This window comes from Rhamphochromis longiceps, linkage group LG1 (genome assembly GCF_057381845.1).
Source record: "Rhamphochromis longiceps isolate RC_006_pf linkage group LG1, R_longiceps_female_GT1.1, whole genome shotgun sequence".
Lineage (NCBI taxonomy): Eukaryota > Metazoa > Chordata > Actinopteri > Cichliformes > Cichlidae > Rhamphochromis > Rhamphochromis longiceps.
The window spans coordinates 36458576-36481930 of NC_140557.1; the positions used below are offsets into that span (position 1 = coordinate 36458576).

A 23355-nucleotide genomic window follows, 5' to 3' on the forward strand; every position below is an offset into this window, starting at 1 on the left:
TTTTAAATGAGCTTAAATGGCTGAATAAAAGGCATACATCCACTACCGAACCTCGTGGCCGATTTGTGCCCCATTGAAACCCATTATAAACGCTATTTTTCACGCCAGAAAAATTACGGTCAAATCGATCGTCAGGTTTCCAGCTTAGGTTTCGTTTTGGACTACAGGCCTTAGAGTTGTAATTTTTTATTTGTCCACCGGGTGGCGCCCTTGCTCCACATGTGACGCCTGCTGGAACATACACATGTTCTCCAGCGGCCTGCTCGAGACAGATACCCGGAAAAGGCACACTAATTTCCCGCGTACCACAGCAGCTTGGCCCGCTGCTCGTTCCGGAACATTTTCTGCCCTTAGGTTCGTTTGATTTTTTTTTTTTTTTAATCAACAGGAAATGACGTATTTGTTTTCACGTGGTAGCGGAAGTGTGTGCTGCAGACACGGGAACCGAACCATATGCTCCGGCGCTGCGCGAAACACACCCGCGGCAGAGGCACTCCTCCCCGGGGGAGCAGGAGCAGCAGCGCCGCCTGGGGACATTTTTGGCTTCTGGAAAAAAAATTAAAACCGGATCGAAATTAATGTTCGTGCCAATCTTTTGTCCATCTAAAGGCCTAATTATAATAACAATAAAATATTACTTCAAATGTTTTTTTTGGAAAATATTTTATGTTTTATGTTTTATGTTTTTGGGGCAAAAAAAGCAGTGCGCTCATGTGACGAAACCGGGATATAAAGGGTTAAAATCCGCGAAATGTAATTAAAACTTGACATGAATATTTCAAGGAGAAGTAGGTCTAAAAGATTGGCTAATTTAAAGTGGAATAAAATATTAATATATAAATTTTTTATAGCACTTTTTGGGCGTGGTCGATAGTGTGCATTTTATGAAATGCGCTCCTGGAAAAAAAAATAAAAGGCGATCGAAATGACTGTTGGTGCCAATCTTTAGTCCATCTAAAGGCCTAATTATAATAACAAACAAATATTACTTCAAATGTTTTTTTTGGAAAATATTTAGTTTTTTTGTTTTTTGGGGCTAAAAAAACAGGGCGCTAATGTAATAAAACTGGGATTTAAAGGGTTAAAACAATGAAAATATAATTAAAACTTGACATGGATATTTTAAGCAGAAGTAGTTTTAAAAGATTGACTAATTTAAAGTAGAAAAAAATATTGATATATAACATTTTTAGAGCACTTTTGGGGCGGGACCATTTTTTGGTCCCGAGGTTCACGAAAGGATGGGATTTTGAGGTTCTACCAAGGCTTGTTCTGCAGGACATAGTATTGTCTTTTTTATTGTTCCTTAAATCACAGAAAACTGACAGATTGTCAGCGGGCATTCAGTGTGCAGCCCGCTTCTATTATTGTTCTTTCACTCTGACTGGCTGTTTTACTGACTGGCTGATGAAGCGGCTGACGCATACACTCACATACACACACACTTTCTCTCCATTGTCTGGATGCCAAGCTTATGTGTAAGCCCCACACTCAGCCTTCTATCACTGTAAATTTAGCAACAGAAGCTTCTCAGCTGCTCCTTTCCAAAACCTGAGCCCTCCTCTTCCATCCATAGTATTTCACCCATCTCCTTCTCCAGGGTCATAGCTGCAGGCCCCCCACACCCTCCCCACCTTCTCCACACATAAACATGTATGCTACACACACACCTCGTTCTCATCCCACAGCCAATAAGGGCCTGATGGGCTCAAGTATCACATACTATAACACAAGGACTTATTCTCTGAGCGGAGCCTGCAGTTCCTTACAGACCTTCATCTCCATCGTCTGAGGAGTTTCTCTTCATCTCTGAGGTAAGATGACAAGAGACACTCGAGAGCCTGGATTCACATTTGAAGATGGTTTCTGAGATTTTGTTTGCTCTTTTATATCTGCTTTGGAGGTTTTGGTTTTGTTACATTTGCGGAGAAGGAGAAGGAAGTCTCAGGGTCATAAACACCAGATAACAGTTTGTCCTCAAACACTGCAAAGTAGCATTTGGACATAGACATGTTCACTGCATGTGTACTTTATGTGTTGGATGGTTTATAGTCCATATCAAGAGCTGGAGTCCAATTTCTTGGGCTAATTTGATTGGGAAGTTCACTTAAAAAATTTTCTATGTAAGATGAAAGCTGGAAACAAAATGTATGTGCTTTCTAAAGCTGATCATCATTTGCAATGAAGGAGAAATGCATTCAAGCAATCTGACAGCTGTACTTAGTACGTTTAAGCAGCTTGTTGTACAAGAAACTGCATACTGTGAAGACGCGAAGGGACTTGATACTCCAACTTTAAGTATCTAATCTATGTTACATTTACAGTCATTCCCAAATAACATACCTGCTGCAATCGAGATGAAGCATGGCTTCAGATGTGAAGTTAGTCCTTCTGAAATGTCTGATATGAATGTAACTCCAGGATAATACTGTGATGGTGGTTTGGAGAGGCTTTCAAATGAGCAATGGACATAAGCCTAGAGCTTATCAGGGGGTCTAACCACAAAGATATGCAGATTCTCTGAGCCTCATAACATCAAGCAGGTATTTATTTTTATTTTCATTGATTCCACTTACAAATTCACACAAATATGTACACATTAAGATTTTTGAAGAGATGCTCACATGTACACCAGTTTAGCATTGTGTTTCAGGTTGTAGATGAGAAGATGCTTATTATTAGATTTCTGCATTTAATCAAGCATTTTGCCTTGGTAGCTCTTTAATCTTAGATCATTGTCATTATGCCATATCCTTTGTACTCTTAGAAGCACTGCAAACAGGTGTTTCATCTTGGAGACACAGAGGTTTGATCTTCTACCTACCTATCTTCTCTCACCCAGACTGATGTGATGTGTCTATATATTCCTATCAAGTTGGTATTTCAATCTAAATCTGAGTATGATTGGCTCAGGATGCGACTTTCCTCCGCCGTCTCACCTGTTATGTCAGTCTTTCAGTTTCAGCGCCAAGTTTTAGTTTCAGAAAGACTCAGAAAGACTTCTCAGCATTCAGTGTTCTCATACTGAAGAAATGAAGTCGCCATCCACTAAATATACAGAGCGCTGAAATGTAGGTATGTGCTGTATGAATGCTGGACACACAGAGGTGAGACTGCTGTCAGCTGTAAGTCGATCAAAGAGCTCATTTGTCGGAGGTGGCTGGAGATTGGCTGTTTAACTGGAAAGGATCCTCCCGCTGGACGGAGTCGAGGGATTAAAGAAGCTATTTGGACACTGTTCCTCAGCTGATGGGTAGAAATATGATCCAGAGCTAATCCTCTGGGTCCTCTGCAGCTGTGCCCACACTAAGTGTGAAAGAGTCATCCAAAGACACTTTTTATATATCAAATATGATATAGTTGAATATAGACTATGTAGAGAGGTAGCAGTCCTCCAACAGAGCTTATCCTTGTACGTTTAACCATGGGGAAGTTGTTTGGAACTCAGCATTGCAAAAGGGACTAAAAGAAGGTTTTCACAGTGGGGTTCATTAGATTTTGTTTGTCATGCTTTTCGAACTCTTAAAGCACATAAACATATTTGTTGAAGACATTTGCTTGAAGTTGTTTAGCCCATTTTTTTAGCATCTGATTTGACTGATTTGTCATACTTTTCATTTTCACTATGATGCACTCACTTTTATTCAATTTGTCCAGCTGCTAAAGGATTTCTGCCTCTGCTCTATCTCTGCAGAGGAGGTGAAGTTAATTTTTTTATGTCCTCACAGATCAGGAGAATAAAATAAATATCTAGCCTGTGGATTTAAGTGGATTGGTTTAAGATGCACATACACCCTTTGCCATTTTAGAGTTTCAGATTGTTATAATGTAAAATCAACTAAGTCGGGTTACTGCTTGTTTTAAAAACAATCCAAAAATGGGGCTTCAAAAGTGAAGTGAAACAGTGATGATTTACTGCTCTCTTTTTAGTGAGCTAATGTGTAGTGTCTAGTATATTGCAGTAGGCTCATGAGGGAGCTGAAGCCTATCCCAGCTGTCATAGGGTGAGAGGTGTCGTACATCCTAGACAGGTCAAAACAAGCCTTTAATGATCTTTAAGCTAAAGATGGCTCATATTACAAGCATCTTCTTCCTCTTTTGGCTACTTCTTTTAGGGGTCGGTACAGTACTGCCTACTTTTCATCCTCTTCTGTCACACCGACACTCTGCATGTGGTCTTAAACTGCATCCATAAATTTTATCTGAGGCGTTCCTCTTTTTGTCCTGCCTTGCAGGAGATTAGAGATCTACAAACCATCAACTTGAGTTGTACCTCTGATGTACTGATTTCTAATCTTGACCCCAGGTATCATCTACCTTCATTATCTCTGCTCCTTGCATTTTCACCTTTCTGCCCATCTCACTCTCTCTCATTCACACACATGTATTCTATCTTGTATCTTTCATTTCTCTTCTCTCCAGACTCTCTTAAACCTGGTCCCAAAAAGGGGCTGAGACCAGAGCTCTGGTGTCACTCCTACCACAAACCTCACTACTCTGTCTCGATCCTCATACATGTCCTGCACAGATACCACTTATTTCAACTCATTTCAAATTCCTCTTTCTCTTTTAATTAATTGACATCCAATGTGTGGTGTATACGCACATTTATATTCCATGTCATGCCTTCGATTTTCACCTTCAAATTTGTGATCTTGTCTGATGCTTTTCTACGGTGGCACATACAAACTCCAAAACGCTTACAAATTCCAAAACACTTAAAAATTCCAAAGCACGTACAATTTCCAAAGCACGTACAAACTCCAAAACACCTACAAAACTCCAAAACACTTACAAACTCCAAAACACATGCGAACTCCAAAATACTTACAAATTCCAAAGCACGTACAAATTCTAAAGCATGTACAAACTCCAAAACACGTGCAAATTCCGAAAACTCCAAAACATAACGGAAGTGCTCCAGGACACTAGAGGCAGTGTTGAGTTTTTCTTACCTAGTGGCTACGCAAGCCAGGAAGTACCAACGACCGGATTTGGTGTGTGGTAGTAACAGGTAAATGAACTTTTTTTTTTTTTTTAAATTATTTGAATATATTTGAGTGTGGTTGTTCTATCCTTGCAGGTGTTTTCCGCTGGTATCCAACTCCATGTGTTTGCAACAAACTTGCCATTTATTTTGCAAATCGAGCTCAGCACTGCCCCTAGCGTCCAAGAGCAGTTCCGTTGTGTTTTGGAGTTTGCACGTGCTTCGGAATTTGTACGTGCTTTGCAGTTTGTATGTGCTTCGGAGTTTGCATGTGTTTTGGACTTTGTACGTGCTTTATTTCTAGGGGCCACCGTACTTTTCCTCTCTGCAATGCTTAAACTCGTCTTCTGCTTCATTTCACTTCCTATTTAAACCATAGCAGAAGAGCCCTTTGATTGCTCTTGCCCTTACTTCCCTTCCTTGCACACACAATATATCTAGCTTACTTCTCACCATCATATCAGGCACCTCTCTCCCTTTACCAGCCATAGTCTACGTTTGAAGTCCCTCTCACCTTGCCGCTCCTGCTTTTTCTTCTCTCTTGATGCTTCCAAGCATAACTCCTCCATTTCCTCTTCTTTTGTCTTCAGCCAACAGTAGCAAACTTTCCACTGGCACCCTGTTTCCCAATAGCACCACAGGCGGTCATTGTTTACCTGGAAACCAATTCCAGCATGGAGATCTCATTTTTCATGATCCATGGATTTGATTTGGCCAACATTTTAGGCTGGATACCCTTCCAGATGCAACCCTCTGGCAGCAATTTATCCAGACTTGGGACAGACACTAGGAATACACTGGCTTGGAGTTCCAACACCCTACCCCATGGCTTGGTTGGCTTATATGATAAGTGCTGATGACAATCTTCTGTGTTTGCGGACTGAATTCTCACACATCAACACAAACTTGCAAAGAGGATAACACCTTCCAAACAGCTGAGTAAACAGCCCTGGATTAGGTGTGGAAATGCTACAGTAAGGACAGATACACTATGTGACTGCTTTCTCACCTTATAAGCAGGCACAGGAACAACTGTCACAGATTAGATAGAAGAATTCCAAAAATAGTGAATAACCTCAGTTATTCTCAAACTGAGGCTACGTCCTAATGTATTTCTGTTTGAAAACGCATCCTTTTCTCTCCATTTTGGCCTCCCATCCACACTGAGACGGCGTTTTCACTCATGGAAAACACAACGTTTTGAAAAGGCTCTCAAAAACACATACATTTGAAAACGGTGCTTTCGCGTCGCAGTGTGGACAGTGAAAACGGAGACTTTATAAAACGATGATGCATGTTAGTCATATGATGCCGTCATGTGACCAATTAAACTAAGATAGCGGAGGGAATTATACAGCAGTTGTTTTGTTTGCTCTCAAATTTGACAGCCCTATTGAAGATTAATATCAGTCTGTACATGCTCCAGATAGCTTTTCTTCAAATTCTTTAACTTTCACTCGCTTTTGCAACTTTGTACTTGCAACTTTGTACAAGGTGGAGCAACAACTCCACCTTGTTGTTAGTCCATTTAACAAACTCGCTGCAACGTTTCAAAGAGCCGGAAAGTAAATAAGCAGCAGACAGAAATAAGGCAGGTCGAATCTTCTTGCGTTTCATGCATGCACAGTACTAGAACCCAAGCATTTTCGGCTGTTTCAATGACGACGCACAACTCTGTGAAAACGACTGAAGACGCTAGTGTGGACGCGGAACGTTTTCAGATGAAAACGCCGTTTTCAAATCTATCCAGGCTAGTGTGGACAAAGCCTCTATGTCACTGCAAATGCAGAGATGTTTTTCCATAGTTCCTGAATACGAACAAAATTTACCTGGAAAGTAAAATATACATTTTGGCTTGTTTTCTCATGTTCCCATGAATTGAATCCCAGGTTTACTTTGTTGTACTGGCACAATCCCACTGCTGTACCTCACTCTTTGTCTTTCTCCTCAGGTGTAAAGTCTGCTGTCACTATGTCTGACACTGAGGAAGTGTAAGTGCCCACCAATAATGACTCATGCTTCTTCTTTTTTAAACTCACTCTTTATCAAAAAAAAAAAAAAAACATTTTTTGTTTGATATTTGAAAGATGTGTTTTTCATGTTTCAGGGACAATATCGAGGGTAAGTGACAACCACACAGTTTGGTTCATTTTCATCTAGCTAATAAATCATGGAGTCTCTGTTCGTCTGCCGGTGTGTTTGTCTGTTCTTCACTTACTTTACTTAAGTGATCATCTGATCTACTTCAAACTTAGCAGGTGTGCTACCCATGTAAGTGCACTGTTTTGTTTGAAGTCTTTCGGATGAGGTAAAATCTCATTTTAGAGCCTCAATGCTTGATTGTGTACATTCCTCTGTTATATCCATTGGTATACTGTACACATTGAATAAATACATTTTATAGAAAACAGCAAAATATTTCAGTTACAACATTAATAGAATATGCTACTTTTATTTTTCACCTGTCACATATATACTGAACTTGAAAGTGAAAATAGATTTCACAGAGACACTTGCTTTCCTTTTGTCCCAAGCTACACTGGGAATAATGTCATAAGCCTTTATTATATTGCATTTTGCCATTTAAAATACAAATTAAACATTTCCCCTATGACTGATTCTTGATCAAATTCAAATTTAAATGTGATTATGAAATGACACAATGTTGTTTGTTTGTCCCACCATATTTTTTTTTTTCAATAACTGAAGAAGAGGAAGGTAAAGACAACTGATCGGCCAGACATCACAACCTTTATCCACTGTACTAATTGTTGAGTGTTTGTTTTACCCTTAATTTGAAGTGTTTGATGTTGGCACCAGCCGTGAAATTACTATATACTAACATATGCATAGATGAAATTAGGATTCCAACAGGATTTAGGATCTGCAAAATTAACCTTCCACTTTTTATTCTAGTTATATTAGAAATATTTGGGGTGACAATGCTATTACATCTGAACCTTCTCTCATGTATGTACAGTGTAGAAGAAAAAAAGAAACTCATAATCTGGGAGTACTTGGAATAAAAATACAGCATATTATTGATTTATTAATTTATTTATTCATTCATTAATCCATATTTATTTATCTTTATTTTGTTACTGCAGCATAACTAACATCTAGCTCTCAATCAAATACTTCCAAGTTAAGGGTGACTTCTCTGGCGGAGTGAAGTTTTTACTCACATGGAAGAAAAAATGTTTTTTAGCATCCGGCTATCTACATTTTTCTCGACATGTGACTTGTTTACATGGTCATCTGTTAATGTCAGTACCTCCGTCATTGACCTAATTCACACAACAGCTATTTTTTGAACAGCTGATGTAGCAAACTGCTTGGATGAAAACCATAATGCTTAGTTATTCATCCAAATATCACAAGCAAATCGGGTGGTGCTCAAAGGGATATTTAATAATAGGATGTTATGATATCTGTGAAAATCTTTTGGACGGGTTAGTTTCTAGCTAACTAACAAGATAGAGCTAAAAACTAGTTTAGCAATGTTACCTTAACTTAATAAACATTTATTAAGTTATGCTAACATTATTTTCATTGATCATAGTTTCCCTACAATACATTTGTGAAACATTTTGTAGGCAGTAAACATGTTCCTAGGGTTTATCATGCTCAGGTATATTAGCATGTGTAGACAAGCTTAAATTGTTCCTGAATAAAACTAAAGGGGTGTTATCATTAACACTGATAATGTCATGATAATCTACAGTATTGGAACTATAATGTAAAACAAGTGTAAAACACCAGTTTTTCTTTTTTTTGAAAATGCCATGACAGTGTCTTTTAAAATATTTCAGAAATGTCAGAATAGTAATAATTCATTAATATCTAACATTTTGTCAATATTAGATTGCAAAACATGGTGTTCTAAACATGAGCTCAGTTATCATCTGATAGCCTATAGGTTTTTACATCGATAACCTAAAATGATCTTTGTGAGCCAGAATGTTTGTTCTTCAGTTATACATTCAGTTATACATCAACAGTTCGATATGGCTTCTGTGTGAAAGGTCAACTGACTATTTTTCATCATCATCTGTTTCTCTCTCTCTTTGTTCTCCAGCAGCACTGTTCCTTGTTCGCTCAACTATCCTCTCTGTAACTAAAGTACTCTCTCACTTTTGGTTTCTAATGGCTCTGTCATGTCTATGGTCTTCATTAACGGCCTTTTCCGACATCCTCCCTCTCCCCGGTGGTTTGGTGCATGCTGTGTGCCCGTAGCCCAGGAGGAGGTAGTAGAAGTAGAAGTAGCCCCTGAGGCGGAGGCCCGGGTAGAAGCAGAAGCAGAGGTAGAGCCTGAACCAGAACCAGAGCCAGAGGTGGTGCAGCAGGTGGTTCATGAGGAGGAAGGTATGTGGCATGGGCAGTCCCGTCACCTTTTTTATGAAGGACATCCAGCACTTTAAACCATAGGACAGTCAGTCCTGTAACCATCCACACACTGCAAATAATATCCTACCTGACAAGTCAAAAGGACAAACACTATGACTAAAGTTTTTGATTTTATATTTGGAAATATTCAGTTCATTTTTATTGACTGAACAATACAGAGCAAACCCCATCAATCAAACAACGCCACTTGGCGACTGTGGGAAAGAAAAACTCCCTTTTAATAGGAAGAAACCTCAAACACAACCAGGCCTAGGGAGGAGGGGCCATTTGACATGACCAGATGTGATGGGAGGAAGACAGGATGAAACACATAACAAATAACTAAAACGTCCAAAAAAAAAATCCACTTGTGGATTATTATGCACCAGCTAGATTTTGTGGTATGAATTCTGAATGCTCAGTAAGTTGTTCTTAACTCATTATTTTCAAAGTAAATATGCAGTTTATTTTTACACTGTAACGGTGAAAAAACAGAAACACCAATCATCCTAAAGTTTTTTTGTTTTTTTACTTTCCATTCACACAGACATTTCAAATTCCTTCAGAACAAACTGATAATATCTCATCTCCAGACTACATATGTGATTTTTACATACTCTGGAGCACTGATCTCAGTTATGTCAAGACAAGACTAACAAACCACACTTCACCTTTAATCAGATGATAAAAGACTCAGGTGCCTTGTTGGGTTCGATATTTTGGCAGTTGACTAATCTAGTTCCACTTTAGCTTCCATTTAGCCCTTTCCACTGGTGTTGCCTTCTCTTCATAACTGCCCTGTTTGAAAATAAGAGGGTCTGAAGATACCTAGATCAAATTAATGGATGTTTTTAATGCAGAACAGGTTTTTAAATCTTTCGAAAACCAGAATTAGCTTACCCAAGTTTATCCATTGTCTAGTTACCCATTGTCAAATTAGCCACAACATAGCTAGTAACAGTATATCTCCTCCAAATGTGAGATGTGTTTGACTCTTTTGTTTTCTTAAATATAACCATATGTATACATTTAAACATGTTTGCAGGGTTTAGACTTAGGTGAAAACACAAAGGGTCAGAATATGTTTTAGTTCTTGGAAGGTTCCCAGGCAGTATCAGCAATTCAAATTTAGGTGTAGTTTACTGGTGCTTTTCTGGTGCTATCCTTAGATTATACGATTTCTTATAATCTAGGTAACATATCACTATGGGATACTGGTCACAGTCATGTACTTTACAAAATGTTATCATTCAAAAACAGAACAACAAAAGTTGCACTGGCATACTGAAAAATCTTGAGTTTATGAATGCTGTCATTTACATATCAATACATTTTCCACTTTAGTCTTTTTCTAGTGACATATGCTAAAGGGCCTTTTGTTGTAGATACCGCTTTTGGGAGTGCACTGCAGAAAACATGTAGATTTTGCTCTCTAAAATGTCTAGTTATAATTGCATCATCATCAGTGTTAGAAGAGACACAGTAAAACCATTTTTCATTGTCCTGGTTAAGCAATATTGCTGTGTGTTTGGAATATGAGCTGTGCATATAAATCTTGAAAGCGAGGACAAGAACATTCACTGCTTTTACATGAATTGGTTTCCCTTGGTCATCTATGGTCTTCTATCCATTTAGTGTCTCATTTTGTTTTTATAACCTTCTCCAGTATTTTGCATTTTGGCAAACTCGTGTCACTCTGTAAGACCAAATCATAAAGGATGATGGGAAATTTTAGCCTGTAAAAGCAATTTGCAATTTCTTTTCCTTTCTTCAGTCCAGCTTTCTTTTTTTCTGTGTGTATATGTGGAGTGAGACCAGCAAATTGCTCTGTAGCATTTACATTGGGGTATTATGGTGCAAAAACATATTGTCAAGCCCTCGAATAAATTTAGAATCTTTCATTACAGAGTCACTGCAGAAGTCCCTTGCTTTGGTGTACTATTGTTGAACTAATGAACTCTTGCTGCACTGCTTCAATTTAATAATTTTTTGTTCAGCTTCATGGCCCAGGCACAGTTGAGTAAAAATAGTATGGCAACTTTCAATTTAACCATTTTCAAGTAGTTGCATCATCCTTCTGGTAATCCATAGATTGAATATGCAACTTTCTTAGTGTCTGCATAACTGACTGCAATCATTCTCAGACAGATTTACAAAGGTTTTCAAATAATAACGATTTATTTCTTTAGTGTTGAAAGCTTTTCTTAAAACTCAGTTAACATGAACATTCGATATCCAAGATTTGATATGGAGTCAGCTGCCTATCAAAATAAAACTTAAAACAACAGGTGCTTGCGACGTTAATCTAGAATGAATGCATGCCATGATATGGGACTTATGCAGTGGCTGCTGCTGCCTACAGTATGAATATAAACACCCCAATATTGTAAATGTGCTTTATAAGCTGCGCACCATGAAGAGGACAGGAACAGGCTGCCCAGTCCAATCACTAATGGTTTCTGTTCTGCTCTTGCTTTGGATGCTTGCTGCATGCAGAGGCCTATGAAGAAGAAGGTATGTAGAATTGAATTCTTCTCTGTTCTTCTCATTGAACCTGTTCTTTGTTTTCCTGTTGGCTGGGGACCTTTCACACATGTATAATTGTTTTTCTGATCTTTCTTGAAGAGAAAGGCAGAATTAATCAATTCGGTTTAGTCTGTGCATCAGGTGACCAATGTGACCTGGAGGAACGGGTTGAAGGATTCATTAATACTGAGTCATGGTTACGGGCTGCACCACTCATCTGTGCTTCTTCTCTTTTTTGCATGATTGTGTCCTGCCAGGGGAGGAGGGAGATCAAGATGGTAGTTTGCATTTCCTGCTGAGTCCATGTTGCTTTGCCTGTTTTTTCCCTCCCCATGTTGTCCGTCTCTATTTTATTTTTTTATAGTAGGTTCCTGCAAGAAAATAAAATGCTAATCACACACATCCCAATCCCAGTTATGTCTTTACCACAAAAAAGATTAACAGTAACAGTTACAAATACAAAGTCCCTCGTTGTGACAAGTGTGCACTGATGTACTGTATGTTCAGTAAATGTAACTATAAAAGGTTTCTATGTGTTGATTTATGACACCGCATACTGATCCTGATTTGCACTTTTTAAATCATATTGTTTTGATTTACACACTAATGCACAAAAAAATAACAGAAAAGTAAGGTAACACACTACAGTGGCCTCGTTCCTGTGCACCGATGGGCTTACCAGCAAATGCTACATCAAATCAACATTCTTGTTTCTTAGTTTAGGCCTGTGGAATGTAATATAACCTGTGACGCTCTGTCATACTTTTAAAAATAAATAATGGTGTCATATAAGCAATACAGATTTGATCATATTGTAGATTCTTACTTTTTTTTCCTCTATAAAAACCTCAGAAATATAAGGGGACTGTAAAATATTTTACTACTAATCCTAATTCTTTCTTACATAATCTTACATAATGCATAAATGACAAAATTGTAATTTATTTGTTATTGAATATCTCTTCATGCACAGAGTAATTTTCTAGCCTTTACTCTTAACAGCTACATATGAACTCACTGTGTAAATTTCCCACAATTCATGCTGTGTAATTACATTAGGCTACTTAAATCAGAAGCTAATGCACAGTAATTGGGTCACTGTTAATGGAAAGTATTGGACAATTAAAACTCACTCTTATACAATGATCTACTGGAGGTGTGAAACAACCTGCAGCCTCAGAAATAACTCAGCTTGTCCACTTGGATCTTCTTCCCTAATTAACCAGCACTTTAGACACTACACTCTCTCTACATTTATATGTCTAATATTTCAATCTCTCTCCTGTCCCTGTTGTGTTTTTGTTTTTCTTTCTGTGCCAAAAACCCAGAAGAGAAGCCAAAGTTTAAGTAAGTATGCACTATTGTTTGAACCTGAGGCTTTTGCATAGCTAGCATCTGTACATTTATATACTATAAATTACCTTATTTGTTTATACCTCTCATACTTTATTTTACAGGCCCACTGCTCCGAAGATCCCAGATGGCGAGAAAGTGGATTTTGATGTAAGCTGACTTGTTAAAATGTTAAAATGAAGCCAGAAAAGGATTATACATAAAGCTGAACTTAAGTGCTTGTCTCACTTCAAAACTAAAAACCAGACCTCAACACTTTTGATCATTGTACAAAAAGAAGAATCCATTTTAAAGAACCAGGTTTGTTTTTTCTAAAGTAAAAGTCAGTTTAATAGCTCAAGTAGAGTTTTATTTTTTTAATATAAACAAAAATTATAATTACTCAGGTTTGAGTCCATATTTTTTCCCATGGGCCTTGCTCCACCTGCAGTGACTCTGTGTGTGACCAATGGGCCATCCCCCACAATTTGAGTAGATGTACTGGTTCTTATATCGCGCTTTTCTACTCTATTTAAGCGCTTCATACAACATGTCTCATTCACTTATTCATACCCATTCACTCACTGTTTTCCTTTTTTTCTTTTCTATCTAACCTCATAGCGCGTGCTCAATATCTGATGAATGTATTAGATGCAGACTGGAGCAGCCAGCAATTGGCCAGCAACCTTCCAATTATTACACAGTGTAATCTGCCATGTATATAATTTGAATTTATAAGGGTCTGTTGCTACTAACTTACGGTTCTCTAATAGTGTTGGGCTAGCAATCAGCTGTGTCATGTATGATCACAGCTAGTACATGTTTATGAAGGCAGCCTCATGCCGTTCTTGTCTTACAGGATATCCAAAAGAAACGTCAAAACAAAGATCTTGTAGAGCTGCAGTCACTGATCGATGCTCACTTTGAGTGCAGGAAGAAGGAAGAAGAGGAACTCATAGCTCTCAAGGAGAGAATTGTGAGATTGCATCCCAATTATTTATTACAGAATGAACCCAGAATATGTAATGGTATTTTTCTGTCAATAAGCATTGCAGGACCATCAAGTATCTTGATTTGTGTTTTCAGGAGAAGCGTCGTGCTGAGCGAGCTGAGCAGCAGAGGATTCGCGCTGAGCAAGATAAAGAGCGGCAGGCCAGGCGGGAGGTACGCATAAAACTGTCTCTTTTTGATCTGGTGTGAATCAGAACAAAATACAAATCTCTTTTAACAGTTTGGTCACTCTCTCAAGTAATTAATGATTCCAGTAGTTTGGTTAATCTTCAGCAGCAGGCAAGGATACAGATGAAAAAAAGAGTAGTGACACACTGATTGCTACTTATTCAGATTTTCAAATATGCTGCATATCTCACTGCAGCCGTAATTTCATTCAGGAATTTCAAAAATCCTTTGGACAAACTCAGTATAAACAGAAAAGCGGTTTTTCTTCCCTTTTGCTCTGTAATAATCAAATTTTAAAATTCATTCTGCAGGCTGAGCGGATGAGAAAGGAGGAGGCCGACGCTCAGAGAAAGGCTGATGATGATGCCAAGAAGAAGATAGCACTGACAAACATGGGATCGGGCTTAAGCAGCCACCTGCAGAGGGTACCATGTGTTTCACTTATTAAGTTTCAGATCTTTGCTACAGCTTCACACAAAGCAGCCAGCTAAATAATTGTGCAGACTTACAGTTTTAATTGTGTGTGATGTTTCTCTAGATTGAACAGAGAAGAGGCAAGAAGCAGACTGAAAGAGAAAAGAAGAAGAAGGTTCTTGCAGAGAGATGCAAACCCCTGAAAGTCGATAATCTCAGTGATGACAAGCTGAGGTAACAAAAAGGGGAACAAATGAAGGAAACCCACAGAAGATATTTGATTTCATTTTCACTGTTCTTTTCAATTCAATTCAATTTCTTTGATATAGCTCCACATCACAACAACAGTAGATCCTACAATAATTTGTTCTTTTAAAATGTATTAGCAACAGATAGATTGGAACAGCAGCTGACTCAACATGAAGAAGATGAATGTGAGGCGACCGTGGCTCAGGGGGGTTGGGAAGCGCATCTGTAACCGGAAGGTCGCCGGTTCGTTCCCCGGCCTCTCTGTCCTGGTCGTTGTGTCCTTGGGCAAGACACTTTACCCTACTGGTGATGGCCTCGCTTCTGTCAGTCTGCTCCAGGGCAGCTGTGGCTACAACCGTAGCTTGCCTCCACCAGTGTGTGAATGAATAGTGGCATTGTAAAGCGCTTTGGGTGCCATGAAAAGCGCTATATAAATCCAATCCATTATTATTATGAATGATTACCATGAAATATTTCACAGATTACAACTAACTGAGCTCTTTATATGCTATATAACAAGTGCACATTTTGAGTAAAGATTTATATTCAAAAATTAAGGCAAATGTCTTACAATTCTCATGTTTTCTTGACTTTCAGAGAAGTTTTATAAAAACAGTATCGTATCTTTACAATCATACATACAATGCAATCAGGCACTGTTAAAAGCAATAACTTGTCAAAAGATTATCTTAAAATTCTCCCAGAAACTCAACCCAAAATGGTAAATGAACATGGTTCTAAAAATAGTCACTGCCTTGCTGTGACACACACAAAGTCAAGCTCAGCCAAAACTCAATCAGATCACAGTGCCCACCCACAGCAGCTTCTGGACATCCAAATCTCATGCAGGCAGTGCTCTAGACTGACTTTTTGCCACGGTTGCACTGGTGTGCCTAACTTCTTTTCTTAGGCGTATCAGCTCAAAAGTTAGGCGCACCCAAATTTTTCATCCACTACATCCACTTCTGTCGGGCCAAGGGTACTCACTAGGGCTGGGTATCATCACTGATTTCTATAATCCATTCAATTCAGATTCACAAGGTCCCAATTTGATTCGAATCAATTTTGCTTCAGACAGTCAGAAATATTATAATTCTGGTCATTTATCAGTACTGATACATGTGAGACTTCATCAGAATTGTGAACATCACAGCAGATGCCTTTGTGTCAAAGTAACTGAGAATAAAACACAGAAAAACATGAAGGCAATTTTCCTGGCCTGGCTTTTTATAGCAGATAACCTTAAAAATATTCTGCAATATTCAGAAATTAGGCTTTCTTGTCTGAGGACATTTAAGTAAAAAAAAAAAAAAAAGACAGCGGCCAACAGCGCTGTAAACAATGGTAGACTGGTGGGTAATAAGCAAATGAATAATGCAGAAGACAGATTTTTAGATGGGAAACTGTTCTTAAAGTACACTGAGAGAGAGAAAGAGAGAGAGAGAGAGCTGTGCTTGAAGTGTGATTGGAAGCGTGGTCGAAGCAAACAGCGAAAGTCAGAGGGAACATTTATCAAATGTGAAGCATAGTTTGGATCTTTTTTTGCTGCTGGTTTAGTGAATTTTGGTTGGAGAGAGACAAAACCTGCAGCTCAGAATCTAGCACAAAAAAAGAGTAAACACAAAGCGCGGACCCACGAACGCTTCAGAATCAGTGAGCTGTCAGCTTTTAGCCCCAAAATATATTTATATTTAGAAGTCGATTCAGGATTGAATCGATATCACTTTATTCAAGCTACTCACCTCTTTCTATCCGCCTGCCCTGCACTTTCAAACGTACACGCGAAAGACTACAAGACTATCTGGACCACGGCCAATCAGAGAGGTCCCGCCCTTGGCTATCTCTGATTGGTTTAGACCACGATAGGGGCATAATGTGTGTCTGTTGTTGACCACACGGAGACTTTCAGAGTTGCGGAGACTTTTTTTTTTTTTACTGAACAGTTGGTCACACCAGTGTGACCTAAGACTTATTTTAGTTGCACCATTGAAAAATGTGGTCGCATTTGCAACCAAATTGGTCGCACTATAGAGCCCTGCATACAGGCCTTGCTATTTAGGCTTTTCTAGTCTGCCCACAGTTGTTTAGCACTGCAAGCAACTTTGCAACCCACTTCCATCCCACTTCCCCTTTTCCTTATGTGTCTTTTTATGTCATCGTTCAGTTGAGTCCCCCTGCTGTTCTCGCAGCCTCTTACTGAGGATGCAGTATTTGAATGTTTAAAATGCTTGAAAAAAACAAACAAAAGAAGATGGATTCAATTTTTTTTTTTAAATTCAGAATAGTTTTTCTTTACCATTATGTCAAAAATAGAGCAGCTTGTGGTGAATTTTCACGTGGCACTTCTTTAGTATTGACAAAAAAGCTAAGTGAAAAATTCTTACTCTGTTTGGTAAAGATGAAAACTGCTTTTTTTTTTTATTGCTTTAGCCATAAGACTGAATCCTTGGTTTGTGTTTGCTAGGGAAAAGGCAAAAGAGCTGTGGGAATGGCTGCACAACCTTGAGGCAATAAAATACGACCACTGTGAGAAGCTTAAGAGGCAAAGATATGAGGTTGGTAAAGAAATATATGTATTGGTTGCCAAATGTCCTGGTTTGTCTTTTTCACCTGAAGGTAGGGTCAGATATTTTCACATCCGATTAATACCTCTTTTGAGATCATTCTCATCATTTCCTGTCTGGTGTCACTTGTGCTACCACAACAACAACAAGTAGCATTTCAGTGTTCAAACATACAGGTTTTCTAAGTATCTAATGATGATGTCTTTCAGGTTGTTTCTCTCAGGAACCGTATTGATGAACTGCAGAAACAGTAAGTTATGAACATAAACAGACCACATCAGGCAGCAAAACTAAATACTACTAAATTCCCTCTTCTTAGGAGAGTGATTGAGACATACAAGGACAGAAATCTGTTTTTGTAGTAATGTTGCACTGATTTGACCTTTTCCTGACTCAATCTATTAAAAACACTCACAAAGTAGTTCATTTCATTTTATGCTAAATAAAGTAAGTTTATTATTTTGTCCTCTCAAAGGACATGGAGCTTTCTTAATTGACAAAAGAATACGTTTCTGCCTGTGCACCATGTGTTTGCAGATTTAACTAATATAGCAAGCCAGGCGCTTTCTCTATATTTTGCTTTATTATGCTTCGTCCTTGTTCCTTTTGCAACATCATTTGGTTTTGTCTGTAGATTTAAAGTCTGCAGCATCTGTAAGGACATTTATAGGATATACTTCATCCCATAGACTTTTCTACATCCATGCAACCATATGCCTTCTGGTTACTTTTTGAAAGTAGTCATAAAACATGTTTTAGCAACAGAGGGCGCTGTTGACTTAAAGCTTTTCAGTCGTGTTAAGCATGTTTAATTCATGGGCAGAAGCCGCACAACAGTTTTAGATCCCAACAAACTGTTTGAATTACAAAGAAATGAAATTTTATTGTCATTTTTTCTAACCCTCTGCATATTATAAATTCAATTTAGTGCAAGACGACTGTTGTTCATGGTGTGTTTTTGAATTTGAAATTTCAATTCAATTAAGTTTCACAAAATTTTTCAGTCACAAAAAGAGTCACCTCAAGGCACTTTATTTATAAGGTAAATACTGTACAGTAATACCTTTTATTTTTAGAATATACTCTTACCTCTTCACACTAAAAGAAAGGGGGAAAACATGGAGTACAATAAAAGGTTATCAGGAAATGGTTTTACTTGTCTGAAACATTTAGCAAATAGGGCTGTATGTAGCCCTTGAATAAACCTCTGCTTATAAAATAGTCTTTGTTCAGGTATTCATACAGTAACTTCACATTAGCATGATGTGTGTGATATTCATAAAGGCCTACTGAACAGATCTGATTCTTGGGGATTTTTTTGTACTTTGCACCTTGCAGCAGCAAGAAGGGAGCCGCATCACGCCGCAGGAAGTGAGCAGCCCCTCGGTGCCAGTCAGCCTGAGCAGGAGGCATCTTCAGTCGACCACAGCAGTAGCTCCAGTCGCCCACCCGATGACATCCACAGCAACAACAACAAAGCTAGTGCCTGTGTTTACCTTAGTGAGATAGTTTCACAAGGATTTTAGCTCAAGTAATGAAATAAACAATAAAAATTATGCTTTGTTTGTATAAAGAACATGTGGCACTTTAAACAATCATCTGTGTGAATGCATTCATTTCTCCTCTCAGTTTGTCTGTTAGAATAGAGAAAAGAAAGAAAAGAATAGATGAACCTTGTGCAAGTTCAGCATGAAAAACAAGAAAAACTTTTGAAAAACCTTTTGTAATTTTCACATCATATTACTTTTTTCAGCTTTAGGCCAAATTGTTGTTTTTACAAGCAGACTTTAAAAGAAACTTCAGAGACACTGCAAATATCAACATCTTTGTGCTATCAACAGATGAAATGAGTGATGACTGTATGTAAAATAAGGAAAGTCACTCATAGAAACACAAAAGTAGAATTCAGCTCTACAGAAGATTGTCTTTGATCTTTTGGTTTACCTAACAGTGATGTTTTTAAAACGTGAAGATGATTTTAGAGTGAAACCAAAAGTATCCACACAAGTTACACCACCTGCTCAGCACAATTGGAGACCAAAACTAGAAGTAAAAGACAGCTTTAGGCTCTTTTTGTCAGTTGGACTCCGAATGAATAATACTCATGATCTTTGACTGTTGCATTGACTTAAAAGGTGACCATATATCAATGGTGTGTCCCCAAAAATCCAGATGTTGGCAGCTGTCTCTTATTGAAAATGAAGAGTAAAATATAAGGGAAGATGAAAGCTATGGGGTGATCATATTTAAATAAAGGAATCAGAATATAAATATGTCTTTATTTACATTTCAGTAATACATAAATAATATAGAAACATACTGTGTTACGCAACTATTTTAGCAACCATTTGAAAGTACTATATGGTATTATATGAACAGTCAACTGCAGGTGCACCAAATGGTCCTCAGTTATCATCAGCATGTATAAATATCCAACTGTCGTCTCTTTTATAGCAGTGCTTTGATTTATCAGCCACTCTGCAGTTTTTGGTTCATCCAGGAGGCTAAAAACTGATGACGCTAGACTCAAACTTAATTTGTCATCCACCAGAAAAGTCTTCAACCACAGGAAAAAATACTTTATCTAATTCAGTGAGACGCTAGCTTAAGAAAAAAAAATGTCTTCTATAAGTCCCTAATCTGAAGACTTAAAAAAACCCAAAAAAAACCCCAGGAATATTACACTGTTGTTTGTTTTTTTCTTCATGCCACCTGTGCTCTCCTCCTCCTCCTGGAGGTAGATGTTTTTTGATGAAAATGAGTCCCTACGCCATCAGCTTTAGACGGATTCACAAATGTTGCTGGACTCGGCAGACAGACTGGAGATAGCAGTGCCGGTGTGAGGTGATCCAGGGCCTTGGGGGACCACGCTGTCCCCAGGGGGGGCTGCAGTCTGATCTGTGCTGATCCTCTCTACAATGCTGGACAAACAGTCCAAACTGGAAATGAGTGATGTTTTACTGCTGCTGCTGCTGCTGCTGCTGCAATCTTTAGAAAAGAAACAGGAGAAATCAGTTTTGGTTTACTTGCTTTTGTTGGTTGAATTAAAAGACCAGCTTAAAAAAAACCTAGTGCATTAAAAGAGTTAGTAGCCGGCACTAAGAGAACTACTGATTGTATCAAAAGAGTAAATGGTCAACTCCTGCATAATTCTCCTTTGAACCACATGATGGTGCAGCAAATCAGTGTAGTGTCCAAACTACCCTGTGTTCATTTTTCATGCTAGTGTTCAAGCTTAATAATTATGCATAATTCTAATTTTTATCATACTAGCATAAATGTTTTAGCAGCTGAAACAGTACACTATGCATTAAAAGAAAAAAATATATATATTAAAAAAAGAGAAATATCGGTTTTGTCATCTGTCAAGATAGCAAGAACTTAGAACAATGTGATGTTGGCTGCCATCAATAACTTCACCAAAGCTCTGGTAAAATGTCAGCTTTTGGTGAAAGTTTTCATAAAGTTTTAAAGAGAGTTTATAAAATTACACTTGTGATGTCATTACACGGTAGATTTAGTAGAAAAGTGTGAAGACTGACTGATGGGTTAGCTCACTAACCCTGGACTCAGTATATCAAAATGGTAATAGGATTAAATCTGCCCTAAAACCATTTACTGTGTGTCTCCTCCCGGCTTTCCTGTCTTCTCTCCATTGTCCTTTCTTTTTAAAGGCCAACAAACCCCCATAAAATATATTTAAAAAGAGTAAAAGATGATTTTACTTTAAAACAGAGAAGAAAAAAAGAGAGGCCATTTTAAACAATGATTATGTTTTGTTAAATATTAAAATGTTAATATTCTCGAAGACTGTAAAGGATTGGTCAAATTAAAAAGAGAGCAAACACACAGTTGGAAAATTGCAAACTGATAGCAGTTTTATAAGAAGACAATACTGACAAACTCACCCTCTGCTCTCTGGCTGCAGTACGAAGCGTCACTGTTTTCACTTCTGGCTGAACTCGGTGAGATAAAATCCACCTGAAAACAAGGATCAGACCATGTCACAATCAACCACAAACATTTACAAAAACTGATGGTTTTCTTGATATTTCAGCCTGACTAATTAATGCTGTCTCTGATTGTTTTATTTTATTACAGTAATCAAATCTGAGTCCTGTTTATAGCTAAATTTAGGCACTAAACTGAAATTTGAAACAGCTCATCTACAGTAAACACATAGTACAAGAAATGCATTTGAAACAGCCGTCTCACGCATATTTAAAACTGTGACAAATTAATAACTGCAAAACATTTCAGATGCATTTGAGTCCATTTTGCATTTTGAGTCCATTAAAAAAATTCTTCACTGTTGCCAACAATAAATATCCTCAACAGATTCTTTACATTTAACGAGGCAGCACATAAAGTGCTCAGCTGTTCACGGACTCACCGAGCCATCAGAGCAGTTGGAGTGGGGGCAGGAGGTTCCTGAGTCACTCCCATAGTGTTCGAGCTGCGGGTAGAAGCTATCATCCTGGCTGTTTCTGAGCAGCGCCTGTAGGGACTCAATGTAGTTGATTGCATTGCGGAGGATCTCCACCTTGGGCAGTCTCTGGTTTGGATTGGAAGCTGTGCAGCGTTTCAGTGTCTCGAATGCATCGTTGACTTTACTTAGTCGTCGCCTCTCACGCATGGTCGCCGCTTTCCTCCGGTCTGCATGGGTTGTCTTTCTCTTGCAGGCCTTGCAGGCCCACAGCAGGCAGTGACCTGCCTGGTGGAGGCCCCCAGGGGCCCTCACATGCTGGTCCTTTTCTTCTGTGATGGGGACGTGGTGCTGAAGATGGTCCTCTGACTTCAAAAAGTTGGCATGCATCAACCGGGTGTCAAGTTCATCAAAAAAGTTTAGGTCACTGGTGCTGAAGCAGGGGTCATAGAGGTCATCTGCTGAAGAGAGAACGAAGGGAAAGTCTGACAGATCCATCGGACTCCCTCCGAAAAATCAAAGGTGAGGAGGATGAAAAGGTTTCTTAAAAACTCCTTGTGATAACAGGAAAAACACAATAAAAGTCTCCTCAATTAAAAAGCCATAACATGAAAGGTGTGAAAAAAAGAAGCTGCTCGTTGTCAGTCAGCTGGCCTTTCAAAAGCAAATTAAAAGTGACTCTGTGGAGCTGAGAGTGTGTTTAAAGGGATAGTCTGTGGAACTTCACCTCCCTTAGCTTAGTTTGTTTTTATAAAGGAGGCAGTGTGGAGGCGGGGCATGTTGCGTAAGGGACCAATGGTGTGAGGGGTGTGTCTGTTTGAGAGTGTGTGTGAATGAATGAGTAATGTGAGGTCACTGAGGTGAAACTCAGCAACAATAAGGAAGCAATAAAAAAGCAATCGTGTCCATCTTTACAAATCATTCAGTCTGTTCTGAATACATGTCATGGTCCTAGTTAAGTGATCAAACACATGTGTGAATGGCCATTCAATAGCATCATTACACCTCACCTAAGAACCTTAGTTTGTTTCTGATACCATATCATGCTGTGTATGATACATTTTTATTGTATATTTGTTGTATCACAAATGATACATTGGGTGTTTTTGGCAACTTTTTGTTAAAAACAATGTTAATTTTAGAAAAAAAAAGAGTTTTGTCCATAACATTTTGAAATTATGGCAAGTTTTGATCATGTTGATGAGATAGAGGTCTCAGAAACTCATGTATCAAATATGATACAAAGGGCATTATAGGGTTAAAATTACCAGTATATCGTGAAATATATCCAA

General features: G+C 38.4%; 2 protein-coding genes across 5 annotated transcripts; one reads left to right on the forward strand and one right to left on the reverse strand.

Annotated features, from left to right (window-relative positions):
• Window positions 1-1678: 1678 nt before the first annotated feature.
• On the forward strand, window positions 1679-19257 carry tnnt3b (troponin T type 3b (skeletal, fast)). Of its 3 annotated transcripts, XM_085407998.1 has the most exons (15): window positions 1687-1814; window positions 6939-6978; window positions 7095-7108; window positions 9224-9352; window positions 11870-11887; window positions 12157-12177; window positions 13228-13246; window positions 13357-13402; window positions 14091-14207; window positions 14318-14395; window positions 14722-14835; window positions 14949-15058; window positions 17538-17628; window positions 17847-17887; window positions 18976-19254. In XM_085407998.1, the coding sequence occupies exons 2-15, from the start codon at window positions 6959-6961 to the stop codon at window positions 19010-19012; spliced, it is 855 nt and encodes a 284-aa protein (XP_085264124.1). In that variant the 5' UTR covers window positions 1687-1814; window positions 6939-6958; the 3' UTR covers window positions 19013-19254. The 3 variants fall into 3 exon arrangements, with proteins under 3 accessions (XP_085264136.1, XP_085264131.1, XP_085264124.1); XM_085408005.1 differs by lacking the exon at window positions 12157-12177 and having other exon boundaries at window positions 1686-1814; XM_085408010.1 differs by lacking the exons at window positions 11870-11887; window positions 12157-12177 and having other exon boundaries at window positions 1679-1814; window positions 18976-19257.
• Window positions 19258-19898: 641 nt separating this feature from the next.
• LOC146679105 (myoblast determination protein 1 homolog) lies at window positions 19899-22796 on the reverse strand. 2 transcript variants are annotated; one of them, XM_085408021.1, is made up of 3 exons: window positions 22031-22796; window positions 21546-21618; window positions 19899-20625 (listed from the first exon to the last, which is right to left on the reverse strand). In XM_085408021.1, exons 1-3 carry the CDS (start codon window positions 22559-22561, stop codon window positions 20417-20419), a joined length of 813 nt encoding a protein of 270 aa, XP_085264147.1. In that variant the 5' UTR covers window positions 22562-22796; the 3' UTR covers window positions 19899-20416. The 2 variants fall into 2 exon arrangements, with proteins under 2 accessions (XP_085264147.1, XP_085264156.1); XM_085408030.1 differs by having other exon boundaries at window positions 19899-20618; window positions 21542-21618.
• Window positions 22797-23355: the final 559 nt, after the last annotated feature.

Coding starts and splice junctions, on each gene's coding strand:
- tnnt3b (XM_085407998.1), top strand. CDS start 6,959: ATGTCTGACACTGAGGAAGT. Junction 14,396..14,721: donor AGCGGCAGGCCAGGCGGGAG/GTACGCATAAAA, acceptor TTCATTCTGCAG/GCTGAGCGGATGAGAAAGGA. Junction 14,836..14,948: donor TAAGCAGCCACCTGCAGAGG/GTACCATGTGTT, acceptor ATGTTTCTCTAG/ATTGAACAGAGAAGAGGCAA.
- LOC146679105 (XM_085408021.1), bottom strand. CDS start 22,561: ATGGATCTGTCAGACTTTCCCTTCGTTCTCTCTTCAGCAGATGACCTC. Junction 21,619..22,030: donor CCAACTGCTCTGATGGCTCG/GTGAGTCCGTGA, acceptor CCTTGTTTTCAG/GTGGATTTTATCTCACCGAG. Junction 20,626..21,545: donor CTGCAGCCAGAGAGCAGAGG/GTGAGTTTGTCA, acceptor TCTTTTCTAAAG/ATTGCAGCAGCAGCAGCAGC.